Here is a 13,952-nt window from a genome sequence, read left to right as displayed (position 1 = left end):
CCCCTTTCAAAGAAAGTACATTATTTGTCAGCAGTGCATTTTCAAGTGGAATAGGATTTGATAGTTTTAACAAACCTTTTCTAAATTAAATAATATTGGAGTTTTAATCTTCACATAACACCTACGTGGCAACATAATTTCACAAGTGAATGACAATCATGAATTATTTCCATATCTGTAATATGAGTCTTCTAAAATATGAAATTTTATTCTTATAAGTGCATTACAGATAAGAAAGTTGACAAGACTTTCCATTATTAAAATGTAATTTTTAGACCAGTAGTTAATCTATTCTTGCCTTCATCTTTGAATACATTCCATAATATTATTGCCATGACTATCAAATATTACCCAAACCTAAGTGGAAAAACTAACAAGTAGAAGCAGAAATTCTGAGCACAGCTTTTCATAAACTTTATTTTAAAAAAATCCAAACAGCAAAACAAAGCCATGGTAAATATGGGGTTTAGGAGATTAAAACCCTTTTCTATTAACACATACAAAGATTAGAGTTCATTTCCATTTGAAATACGTACTGACATGCATACCAAGTGGGGTAAACATGTAGGACAAGATCCCGGGGCTCAGGATTACAGGGATCTAACAGCAGTCAATCCAAAGCAATGACAGCATGCGAGAGAGGCAGGAGGTCCACTTATAAATACCTTTGTTGTGAGCCATGATGAATCTGCAAGTATTGTTGCTAATGCACTATGATCCTGTTTCTGGGGTTTTTTTGTGATGTGTATTTTTTTTATTTTTCATCTCACTTGCAATGACTCAGTTCTGCAGCAATTTTATTTTTACTGTTTTAACATATTTTTTTTTTTGGCCTAGAGGAAACAACCTGAACCTTTAAATAAAAATAAGAATGAAAAGAAAAATACAAATATTTAGAAATTTTGAAACAGGAGTCCTCCTACTTAGCTAAAATATTACAACAAAAATATTCTGAAAAAATTGCACAGGAAAAATAATCAGGCTTTTCTATAAATATAATGTGGAATTTCTATAATACTTTATTTGTATCTGTTTATTATCAATGTAACACAAGGCTTCACCTTAACTTATGATTTTAAATAATTCTAAACTGCGTCCTTAGTCTTCATTTTTGCAACCGTCAAATTTTAAATTATATACCAGCTGTTATTTTGTTCATATATAATTAATTAGAAATGAAAAAATATATGTTCCTAGACACTCTTTTTATATGTTCTTATTACATATCCATAGATATTTCTTTGCAAAATTAATTCAAATTGCCCATCACTGAAATATGACGAGAAAATCTCTAATTGCAAGAATGCATTGCAGTGTATGTTAATATCTTTTATATAGTTTCTTTACTCTTGTCATTATTTTTCCCTGAACTATTTTGTATTGAATGACTTAAAACCTCTTGAAATTAATAAAACGGTTTTCATCCAGTAGATCCATGAACTTCTTTTTTCTAGAGCATATGAGTTGTTCCATTCACTTTGGTCATGCACCCACTTACAAACATAAATAGCAACCTCATAAGTCTAAGTGAAATATAAATCAAAATCAGTTCTATTTTTCAACTAGCATTGAAATAAGAAAGTGATTCTATATCTTGTAAGTGATTAAAGTAAAACTGATTTCAAAGTTTGGCACCTTTTCATGTTTCCAGTACTGCTTTCACTGAAACAAAATAAAGAGATTAATAGACCCCAAAAGTCATTAATAATCTGCCACCATTTCCTTCTGGCTCAAAATGGTGACTAAATAATTCAGATAGACTTGTACTACTGATGAGCTGTCTGTTTTAACCTCACTGCACTAAGGAACACCCTTTGTCTCAAACAGGCAGCATTATGCCTAATCCCTATGCTTTTTCTGGGGCCAGATAGCCTTTGTGTGCAGCTGACACACAGATACATGTTTTCATGGCAAACTCAGGATATGTGCCAAATCATTCTGGCCAATTTATCCTGGCAGTCAGTTTTAGCTTTTTACCCTCCCCCACCAGAAGTCTTTCCAGTTCAGGGGTACTTTGTAGGAATCAATTTCAAGTGGGTAGAAATAAAATGAAATTATTGAATTTTCTTGATGGAGTGAAATAATTTCTTGAAGAAGAAATTCTGAGGTATTTGCTAAATTTCAGGGAGGAATCTCTTAAAGCTCCTAGTGTATTCTTTCCTAAAATCTTGCTGTGCTGAAGATTTAATTTGTAACTTACTGGTGCATAAATTTTTTTATAGTAAGCATTTTAAAAGTGTTTTTAAAGACATCTAGGTCTCCATTTCAATAATATTAGGGACATTAATTTTCTTGCCTTTCCATTGGCAAAATTTCTACAATTATAATTGTATTATACTTGTAAAACTTACTGCTGGAATAGCCTATTATTTGGAAAATTGATCATAAATTATACAGGACAAAGTGGAATGTCTTGATGGTTCACAGTAGAAGAGTTTACTCATACAATTTTACTAGGACATAATTGTCTTTAATAATCTCAAGTAGCATACATTTCACTAATGAGCAAATTGATCAGAGCAACTCAAATTTTGCTACATAATTTAATATAAATTTTGCTTACAAGAGAAAAAATCAGTGCCTTTTTCATTATTGGCTTCTTATTTTTCCTTCGGCCACTGTGCAGCATCTTCACTTTTCCCCTTTCCACTCCTTTTCCAGGAAGATTTCTGATCTTTTCTACTAACATAATTTTGTATACAAGTTGAACTCTAGCAAAATTCTAAACCAAACCTGATTAAGGGCCTATTTTGTAAAATTATATTATTCCAGAAAGGGGATCAAGCTTGACAACAGAATCAAAGAAACTAATTTTGCTGTTAATGTATCTTTCTCCTGACTTTACTTCTTGTAAAGTTCCAAAATTTCAAACATAAAGGCAGTTGGTAGTGGGTGGGCAAAATGACACATAAAATAGTAATACTATTAGAGCAATTATAATAACAGATTGGAAATAGGTATGCTGATCCATTGAAAAATACACTGTTCACCATGCTGTTAAAGGAATGCATACTGAAGCATCTGGAGCGATGGCTGGCTGAGTTCAGTTTGTAGACAAGATGCTTCACCAGCGTCCTTCTGTAAGATAGTAACAAAAATAAACAATCAGTAACACTGTAAACTGACAAAGCTACACAAGGAGATCCTGCTATTTCTCACACATGATATTACATTGTTTCATTACAGTGGAATTACTCATAGTTTATAGCAGTTGTAATCCCTGAATATCTATTTTTCTATTAAAACCAAAATAACACACAAAAAAAAAAACCCTCAAAAAAAACCCCAAAAACCCAACCAGAAACAAAAACCCAAAATACAACCTAAAGAAACAGAAGATACTACTATTTTTGGAAGGCAATTGAAATCTAGCCTTTTTTTTTTTTTTTTTTTCATTCTGAGAAATGAAAGGTCTTTAAATTACTGTACATAAAGATCACCAGGGAGATTACTTTTTTGAGTAAGTTTTGAGCCACTGGGGTTTCAGATATCTGGATCCACAACGTCAATTCCTTGGAAGAGATGAAAATTACCTTTTCCTGAGGCTATCTTGTTTTCTACACTGAGATCTGGGTAAGTCCCTGAGTAACCCCTTATAAATTTGACCGACAGATTCAGCAATGAAGAACTCAGATCAATTCAATTCCTTATTCCTGAAGAAAAATCGAAAAAAAAGGATCTGTGAATCTGGATGAACTTTGCCAGAATAGGAGACAGGTGACCTCTGCTGAGTGAGAAGAAATGGACATTGATTTCCTCCAAACACTTCCTTCTTCCACCACCAGAAAAAGAATTTTAGCCAATATATTCACATTATGACAAATAATATGGCTACATTTTTACTGATTTAAAGTTATCATCCTTAGTTTCCCAGAAAAAGAGAGCTACTACACAGCAATGATCTACAATATGAAAAGGTTTAGCAGTTGTCCATGCTTTTTTCAGTGAAGAGTATGACTATTAACATTTGGCTTTTAGTTCAGCAATATATATAACATAATGCAGATAATAAAAGCAATGTAAACAGGGAAAATCAGATAATCAGGTCATTTTCTGTCTAATAAATGTTCAACTTTTTTCCCAAATGCTGGGTTTGATATTTTTCAGGTTAATATTGCTGGAATCTTGGAGAAGTTCCACTGAAATAAAAAAAATATTTACTGATGAACAAATTCTGCAGTATTTAAACAAGCAGCAATTGGATTACCTAATCAACAATAATAATAGCTTAACTGGTAGGTTATTGGAGTAAAAAAGTTTCATAAACAGAAGATTGGTGTTAAAGACTTGAAAGAATCTTCTCAATTCATCACTAACTGTAATTTCAGTGAAGCCAAAGTTTACAGGAGTCACAGCAACCATCCAGTAATAAAAAATTACCAGTCCTTTTGGACAAAGACAGAATCTGTTTTCTTTTACCTAGCCGGGATGTTTAAGAGGTATCGTTTTTCATCTAATGATTATTGGACTCTGTCACATTTCCCATAAGGGGAAAAATGAACTCCTCATTCTGTTAGTCAGATGACAACTATCCATCACCTCTAAAAGAAACAGGAGATTGAGTCTTGTTCCACAAAGTAGACTTTCTCAGATTAAGTGACATTTACTAAAACTTCACCTGAGTTATTATGCGGATTTCTATTTGTTAATATATATGCCTAATTTCTCCCAGTTCCTAATCCCTTTCAATTCTAAGCATAGGTTTCAGTCTGTGGGAGGGATTAATTTGAATGCTACCATCTATATCTCCACCAGCTGAGAATGATTTCAGAAATAAAGCTGGCAAATGGAGTTTGTATTCCATGTCATCTCTGAACAATCTCTTACTGAAGCTACAGAATACATTATACAGTAGGATAGAACTGATACAGACAGGAAAGAAATCAAGATCCCACAACTGTTTGAAAAATCCTCTGGTCAAGTATGCCAGTCTGGAGCTGGATGAAAACAGAAAAGATGAACAGATGATAGACTTGGAAAAAGAGGAAAACACTACTGATACACACTTTTTAATATTTTCCATCAGTACTTTCTGCACAGATATTACAACAGAGAGGGAGCACGGTGATATTACAGGCCGCCACACTTAATTTCACTCATGCTTCAGACCATGAACAATGCAGGGCAGTTGGCTGCATTTTGCTAAAAGCTGTTCCTCCTTTCACTGCCCCAACCCATGACAAAGACCCAGCTTGCTTTAAACTCCAAGTGACCTCTGCCACTAGAGGGCTGTACTTAATGTGATATTCCCCCTTAGACCTTCATTATCAATGCTCCAAGCAATTAAATAAGGAGAAAAAAGCGCATATTCTGAAGCATTGCTGTAATAACTGAAACTTTCCTTATTACTAAATTGGAATTTGTTGAAATGTTGGTTACATGCAGCTATCTGCCTAGTTAAGTAGAAGTGTTACTAAGAAACTGGCTGAGGCTAGTTACCTAGATAAAGCTAACTTCAAATATAAGCCTTTCTTGAAACTATAACAAAACCTTCTAAAACTACTAGTAAAGTTGAAAAAGCTTGTCTAAGTGGGATGGGAGATAATGTAGAGGGAAATCATTAAACAAAAGGCATTCTGTAGAGACGAGGGGAGGCACTTGTGAAACAGCTGTCAGTAAAGAAACAGGCTAACACAGGACAGACATCTGCTGAGTCTGAGGAAATTAGGTTTCAGGATTACCACTTTTTCCTCTAAGCTTATGGAAGCTAAATACACAAACAACATAGACGCTTATCACGTTAAAACCTTTTTTTATTCTACACTTTAATATTTCTGTCGTTAGGATGAAACAATACTTTTGTTTCAAGAACGCAATCAAGTAAATGCTTTATAAGCTAATTGGAGATCCCAAAGGGAGGACTTGCAGGTGCTGAATCCAATCAGATCTGTCACATAATTAAAATTGGTGCAGGGGGCACAGTAAAACAGATGTGGTCTAAAAACCAGAGAATTGTCTGTTTCAATGTTGCTACAGATGAATGGGACATAGTCAGTGAGATAAAGAGAGCAGTGTTATAATTTATCCAGTTCCACTGCGGAAATTGACTCAAGATGGCTTAATTCGAACATCGCGGGTTTTATTTTTGTCTTCAAAAGTTTCTGCAAGACATTTGCTTGGTTTACAAATAAAAAGAGGCCTCCGAGGACTGATGACCCTACAAACTGGACCAGAGATTTACAAGTCATACTGTGTACTTTCTGGCTCAAATACTAATAAAATTCTTTGGCTGTAACTTAGTAAAGAAAATGGAAGAGCTAGAACCAGTCCCCGGTTTGCTGTACCATCAATGTGTCAGCAACTGCCAAGGTAACAGAAGCCTAGAATTTTATTTCAGTCAGTAAACTAAGCAATTATGAGTCAGAGTATCTTAGATACAAGGGGTATATGATGAGTAAGAAAGTTCCATTTTTATACAATCATTTTTCTGACCATATATGCTATCAAATTTTTACTGAATCTGCTGCATCTATTTCATCTGCTGGCAAGGAGGATAGATATCACGTTCCTGGGACACTATTCCCAAAGAAGTCATTGGACGTTTCCTATGTACAGTGCTAGATTTGAGCTCTTAATTTGTGAATGCATTTGGGCAGGAGCCTGTTTAGATGTTAGCATGTGCACGGTTTAATATCCTATAATGCATTACCTGTCTGACTTGTAATTTATAAGCAGAGGTGGTGCACTATATATTATATATGATGTGTTTATTTTAAGTATTAAAAACTGTTTGGGGCAGTATTAATGGTAAGTGATTACTAAAACTAAGGCTGTCTCCCAGGGAGCTTAGAATGGAAATTGGATTTCATCCACTAACAGCCAGGTTTTAAGCTCGTGTATTAGGAGGAATCGAGTCAGCAGCCATGCCGCGCACACACACACATCAATACGAATTTAGCACAGAGCGTGGTGTAACGCAATAAACACACGTCCCTAAATTTTGTACCGAACTGATGCTCCAGTACTGACCACTACCGTCACAGTTACAGCAGTTTGAGACTTTTTTTCAAAGGAAAAAGAGTCAATAAATAGCAAAAAATGCTTTCCTGGTGCACAGACAATCCCCCGAGCCATGCCTTCCCATCCCCCTGAATCTTACAGCGTTTTAATATTCCACCTGAATAATTTGAGATTTGTAAGCAGAAATAACCTTCGCCGCAGTGAAATATCTTTAAATTCTCTATAAAATATTTAGGTAAGCAGCGCGGCTTTATGTCGCACAGCTCCGGCTAGACCGGCTGTCACAGCCTAACAATAATATCTTTATTAATTTCTTTACAAGCCTGCACGACGCAGCCCGGCGCGTCCACGGCTCCAGCGCGGAGCGGCAGCGCGGCCCCCCGCCCGCCACCCGCGGTGACCGGCGGGGACCGAGCGGGGACGGAGGAAGGGCCGCGGCCGCGCCGCGCGAGTGGTGCAGCCAGCCTCGACGAGGACATGTCCCCGCTATCCCACCGCCTCCTCGGGCGATCTCAGCCCTCCTCCCACGCAGCTGCGGGCCTGTGAGGCGCAGCGCGTAACCCAGGTGACGCCGCATCACGGCGGGGACCCTCCCGAGGCGGCAGCCGGCCCCCGCGCACACCCGCCCCGCCGCCGCCCCCGCCGCAGAGGTTAAACCGCCCCCGCCTCCCCTCAACGGCTCTGCCAGCGGCGGCCCGGCATTGGCGAGACGCTTCAATCCCAGCCTCTCTCTCTTTTGTTCCGATTGGCCTCATCTCCCGCCTGTCTCTGATGGAAACCCCGCCCTTCTGTTTTATCATCCCCCCCCCATCGCCCGTCCACCCCCCCACCCCCCCCCCCCCCCCGCCTGCCCTCGTACACCCCCCGTCCTTGTGCCCCCTCCCACGGTTCTAACCTATCCTGCTTTTAGGGTTTCTGCGGTGCCGGCTGAAGGTGGCGGCCCCAGCCCCCAGCCAGCGCCCGCGGTGCCGGGGCTAGAGCCGAGCAGCGCCGCACCACCCCGGCAGCGATCCCCCTTCTCCACCCCCGTGCACACGAGCCCGACAGCGAGGGAGGGCACGGGAGCCCGGGAGCGGCGGGCAGCTGAGCCGCAGCGTCAGGCGCGGCACTAGGGCGGGCAGGGGCGGAAGGGGGCTCAGAAACAGCGTGAATCATCTCCCACTCTCTCCCTCGCCCACCATTTACACCGCTCGCTCCCTCCTTCTCCCCCTCCCTTCTTCCCTCCCTCCCTTCCCACCGATTCTGTCTCACTCGTTCTCTCTCCCCTCCTCTCCCACTCACTCTCTCCCCTCCTCTCCTCTCCCACTCACTCTGTCCTCTCCTCCTCCTGTCTCACTCTTTTCATTCTTTCCCCTCCTCTCCTCTCCCCCTTTCTTTTCCCTCTCTCGCCCCCCTCGTTCCCCTGTCTCCCTTCTCCTCATCTCCTGACACTGCACTGCAGCTGCTCCTCCAGTCCAGTCCTGCCCGCTTCCCTCCCTCCTTTCCCTTCCCTCCCCCCGGGTGCCAGATAAACAAGGCGCGCAGCATCCTCGACAATCCCGATCTTAGCTCTACATTTTCGAAAAGGACAAGAGAACGGGACAAGCCCCCTCCCCTCCTCCTCCTCCTCCACCCCCTTCCTTCTCCTCCTCCTCCTCCTCCCCCCTTCCCTCCCTGCCCCCCCACCAGAGAAGGGAAGAGACAATTCTCCTCCGAGCAGCAGCAAACATGATGGCGGCAGCTCCCATCCAGCAGAACGGGACCCACACCGGGGTTCCCATAGACCTGGACCCGCCGGACTCCCGGAAAAGACCGCTTGAAGCCCCCCCTGAAGCCGGCAGCACCAAGAGGACCAACACGGGCGGTGGGTATATCCTCTGTCACCTCCCTCCCACCCCCACCCCCCCGCCCTACCCACCCACCTCTCCGCTTCCCTACCTGCCTGCCTGCCTGCCTCTTCCAATCCCCCACCCCCCCCCCCCCCCGCCCAAAGATTCCCATTTCTCTAATGTTATCATTCATCAAAATGGCGTCGGTTTTCAGCATCTACCAGTCTTTTTATTTAATATCCACGCTGGGGCTGCACAGCCGTGACCCTACGGAGGCGAGGAGGGAGCACAAGGGGCTCCCGCAGCCCAGCTATCTCCCTCGCCCGTTTAAGGATGGGCGACAATAAATGGCAGCTGGAAGGAGACGGCAAACGCTCTTCCCTCCTTCCACATCCTCGGGGTCGCAAGTTGAATTTCAGCCTTGCCGTGCGTTTTTCTCCTCCTTGGCCTCACTTCCATTGTCAGCGTGTACACGGCGTGTGTTTGCCGTGCCGAGCCGGGGGCGAGGGCTGGCTGGTGGCGGGGGGAGTCGTCCCTCGGCTACGGGGACTCGCTAGTTAACATCCTGCTGTTCCTGGAGGAGATGAGTTATAACGGGACCAGCATCTCCTTTATCCGTTTGCACTGGAGTCGTCATAACAATGCACCGAGGCAGAGGTGAATTTATTGCCCAATGTTGAGAGCAGTGGTCTGGCTTTACATAGTGCATGGGTCCCCGGCTATGGTAATACGGGTGGGCACCACTGTCACACTCAGGCACTAACTGAGGCGCTTTATAGTCTCAGGGAAGAGAAGTATTGTGAACTCAGTTAATTTCTTCTGCTTAGGGGTAAAAATAACCCCAAAGAACCAACTTTATGAAACACGTTTCATGATATTTTGATATCCGTGCCAATGGGATGCTGCCATAATTGCTGGGGAGAACACAAGTCTGGGGAACCAGTGTATCCCTGTTGCCTTGCACTTCTTCAGAGACAGTTATGGAGAGGTTCTGAGACTTCAGTGTAGCTGGATTTAGCAGTGGCGTGAGGGTACCGAAAATTTAGCAGTTTCCAAATCAGACTGGGATCCTTTTTTCTTTCTCCCCTCCATTCATTCTGTATATTTTTTCCTGTTTCAATGGTGTGCTTTAGTGCTAGCGGTGGGTAGAGGACTGGCATTGTCTATCTCGTCACCTTTTAAGTGTATTTAAAATAAGTGACTTAGGCTTTTGATCAATTGGGAAAAATTCTTCTTAGTGTCCTTTAATTAATGAGCTTAAAAGAGATCATTGTCGCTTAAGAAGTGCTAAAGGAATACATGAGGATTACTTAGGGAAGTGATTCCATCCTCACCATGTTGAGTTGTTTTCTTGGCAGTGACTGAAATGCTTGGAATAAAACCCCACATTTTGGGTGGGTTATTTGGTAGCAGAGTAGTCGTTTTGCTCACTTAAGAAGAATGCAAGCAATAGCTAATTGCTGTTCTCATGTGTTTGCTAATGACAAACAAATAGCCCATTAGAATTTACAATTCGTTCTTTCCTGGTTTTGTAATTTCTTTTGCAGTATTTCCAAGCAAGGTTGTAGTTGTCACTAACCACGTTTTCATGCAGGGCTTTAGTTTTTTTAAAGGGGTCTGATCATTTCTGCATGCTCTGGTTACCATTGCAAAAAAAAAAAAAAAAAAAAGACAATCTACCTTTGAAATATAATTGCAATATTATTCTTTAACTGAATTAAGGAACCTCTGTGGGTTCTTTGCTTAGAATAAAAGTAGATATTTTAAACTGTCAAAGACATAGCTTAAACATGTCTTGTATAATGACGCAACTGGTTAGATATAAATGCATGAATTAGTGAAGGAGTTTAAAGATGTAACCTTTTCTTTATTTGTGGGTCTGGGGAGGAAAAATGACAATGTATAAGCCATATTAACCATGCATATCTCAATTTTTCAGAGGATGGCCAGTATTTTCTAAAGGTCCTCATACCTAGTTATGCTGCTGGATCTATAATTGGGAAGGGAGGACAGACAATTGTTCAGTTGCAGAAAGAGACTGGGGCCACCATCAAGCTGTCTAAATCCAAAGATTTTTATCCAGGTAGGTGCAAAAATTAGCTAACTCTTTTATTTTTAAGTTCTCAGGCATGTATGTATATTTCAGTGTGTTTCATATATTGATGGTCAAGTGCAGCAGGAAGCATTATGTCTCAGAAAAGTATGTTTCAAAGTGCATTTGTGAATATAAATATTCTGTCTGTTTTGGCATATGCAATGGACTGAACTGGATGCTAACTGCTTGAAATAAGTTTGAAGTCATTTACAGTATTTCTACAAAAGATTTTTTTCATTAACATTGACTGCTTTGTTTTTTATTTTTTAAAAAAAATGTAGCTTTAAGGAACCAGTGTGACAGGTGGCGTAAAGATAATTGTTCGTTTGAAGTTTCCAGACATTATAATGACAATTAAGCTAGAATGAGTAAAAATGAGAGACTGCCTCGTAAAGAATGGGCCATTTACTTTAAATCCATTATGTACCTTCTTTCTGCTTCACTGCTTTGTTCATTGGCCCTGGAGTGGAGTAAAGAGGACAAGTGCTGCTCTTTAGATATTCTTTATATTGTGTTTATCATGATGGTGGAAGAAAACTCTATTATGAAACTGAAATACTTTGGATGAATAAAAAAATTAGTGTTTTATATTAGCTGTATTAGTGCACATGAAAAGTTTTTAATATTTGAGTATAACAGTAATAAACACCTGAATTAGCATTCCTCCTTCATAAGATTTCTGAAGAGGGAGTCTTATATAATGATAGACAAGATTTTAGCTTCTGCAGTTGAATAATTGGGGAATTTTTCTGAAAGATGAAAAAATTAGCATTCTGTAATTGAACTTTGCTATAGAGGAATTTCTAAAAACTGATGCAAATTAACATAGCTGACACTTTTTTGTGTTTTGATTTTGGTTTTTTTGAAGAGTAACTGGTGGTTTAGAATTGAGTTGACTAGCTGTTGCTGACTTTTTTCTTTTGGAAAATAAAAGCTGCTTTGCATTTGCTCTATTTTAACAAGACTGAATTCTACAAAATAGCAAAGGCAGTTGGTATGGATGTAAAGACAGAACTAATGTTGGAGCATTTAGCTTTCCTGTCCTCTGACTTTACTGTCAGGCAGAAGTGGATAACTTTTTGTTAACAGAGATATTTTGGTCTATTTACAAATACGATTGTTGATGTGGAAATTCTAATGCACCTGTTGTACATCTTCTTAATGAGTGTAGTTTATAATACTTAAAAGTCAGAGACTGAAGTGTTGAATGTAGATTTTTGTTTCTCTGTTGAAAGGTACAGCTTATGAACTGGTGCTTGTTGCTTTTGAAGCTTTTTTTTTTTGCGTTTTTTTTAGAAAGGTAGGAAAAACATGATCCTTTATTTTGAAAGGTATGTGAGGATAAAAAAAATCAATGTAGAATTGTGAAAACTATTGAAAGAAATAAAGCATTCTAAAGAGCCTGATTGCAGAATTAATAACATAATCTGGGTAAAGAGCTGCAATAGTAAATTAAATTCACTGTCAATAGATGAAAATGAAATAGATTTTCTGCATTATACATGAGGGGTTATCAGATATGCAAGGATGTTACAGAAAATTGGTGTTTATGAAGAATATTCCAAATACCAAATTATGAGCCTTTTCATTTTACTACAGTTTATTTACACTTACTTGGAAAGGACGCTCCAAAGATTAGATCTTTTGTTCAGTGCTCCAGTATAGTTCCTCTGTTTTCTGATTAAATCAGAATTACTTTTTTTTGTGTAGGAAACTGTAAAGATGCAGCAGTAGTAGCAGAAGAATCTTTGAAAAGTAAAAAATCGCAAGCTAGAACGACATGAGAAAAACATTTGCAACATAAACATATTCTCTCTTAAAATCAGCAGCAATAGTATAAATAACTAGGGCAGGGACGCTCAAACATTTTCACAGTAACAGGTGCAAACAAAGTTCCAGTTCGACTTTATACAGTCTGCCTTGAATTTGCAGCCACGTTGTGTCATCTGCAAAGTGAGTGTTTTCAGGAAGTTGGCGACTGATACCTGCTAAAGCATGGAACAGGGATGGGAAATGGATTCCAGCGTGGCTAGCTAGCCCTTGTTAGTATTTCTGTTTGCGTCTGACCACCAGCCCATGGAATTTTCAGAGGTCCTGTCATTCCTTGAGCTGATGGCTTTTGGGTTTCTTCCAGACTCTCTTGCTTGTATAACATTAGGGAATACAAACCTTGTGAAAGAGCTAAGATGAAATTATAATTTATTTTTCTTATGAAGTTTTTTAAACAATTACTGTTTTCCTAATAGGTGTTACTTAGTCCTTACCTCTGATGCTTGTGACTACAAATATGTTTAATGTATGTTTCGCTGTGGAATGTTCTGTCGTTGAAGCTTCTATGAAAGTTTTCTGTGTTTCCGAAAAGTTTTAGAAAAGTGAGTAAGTTCCTGTTTGGAAAGGAGGAAGGTGCTTGTAATACAGAAGTCACGAGTAGTTCCAATGATCTAATAGTGTTTTTTTCTTTTCCCTCTGTGATATAGGACTTCAGTATGCAGACTGATTTCTGTTGGAATTATTTTTGTGCGTCAAAAGGTGACATAATTACTGAAGAATTATATGGCAGCTCTAATTACAAGGAATTGAAGGAAAAAACAGCTTTGCATTGAATATTTTAGTTTACAAGTTAGGAAGCAGTATACAAGTACATTACTGTCCACTACAGTTTTATTTTTGAGTACGCAATTTGTTGTTCTCTTTTCAGGTTACCTGCTGACTTTTTCTTGTTTTCTGGACTCCTGCAATTTGACTTTGGATATTCTGATTCTTTTCTGTTCAGGCATGTCCCCCCAGACTAGCAGAAATAAAATTAAAATGGCAAAATATGCCCTACTTTTAAACTAAATGGTGCTGATCCTTCTGCATAGAAAGTACAGTGTGTATTGACTACTAGGTTTTGGTTCAAAAATTAAATACAGATTTAGCCAACTTGATAAATAAAGTGGCTATTCTGTGAAGCTATTATAATGTATGGGTTTTTTTTAATAATAGAAGAAAGATTATTTCTGTTGTCTGAAGCTGTCATTGCTTATGTGTTTCTCATTCTGCATTTTAGTGAGCACGGTACTCAAAGCCACTCAGGCCAAGAATATTTC

General features: G+C 39.5%; 1 protein-coding gene across 4 annotated transcripts in view; it reads left to right on the top strand.

Moving 5' to 3' along the window:
- Nucleotides 1-7,937: 7,937 nt before the first annotated feature.
- Nucleotides 7,938-13,952, top strand: part of NOVA1 (NOVA alternative splicing regulator 1) — a 145,009-nt gene continuing 138,994 nt past the window's right edge. For 2 of the 4 annotated variants that reach the window (XM_059849841.1, XM_059849840.1), the window contains exon 1: nt 10,714-10,851. Coding sequence is in view for 1 of the 4 variants with exons in the window: in XM_059849837.1 (XP_059705820.1) it covers nt 8,668-8,803; nt 10,708-10,851 (280 nt within the window). In the remaining 3 variants the exon portion in view is untranslated. Of the gene's footprint in view, nt 8,804-10,707; nt 10,852-13,952 lie in introns of those variants that run through there. The other 2 variants (XM_059849837.1, XM_059849839.1) reach the window with 2 other exon arrangements.

The sequence above is a fragment of the Haemorhous mexicanus genome, chromosome 6, assembly GCF_027477595.1.
Source record: "Haemorhous mexicanus isolate bHaeMex1 chromosome 6, bHaeMex1.pri, whole genome shotgun sequence".
NCBI lineage: Eukaryota > Metazoa > Chordata > Aves > Passeriformes > Fringillidae > Haemorhous > Haemorhous mexicanus.
Note: the sequence above shows the minus strand (reverse complement) of the source record. Positions and strands in the feature narration are given on the sequence as shown.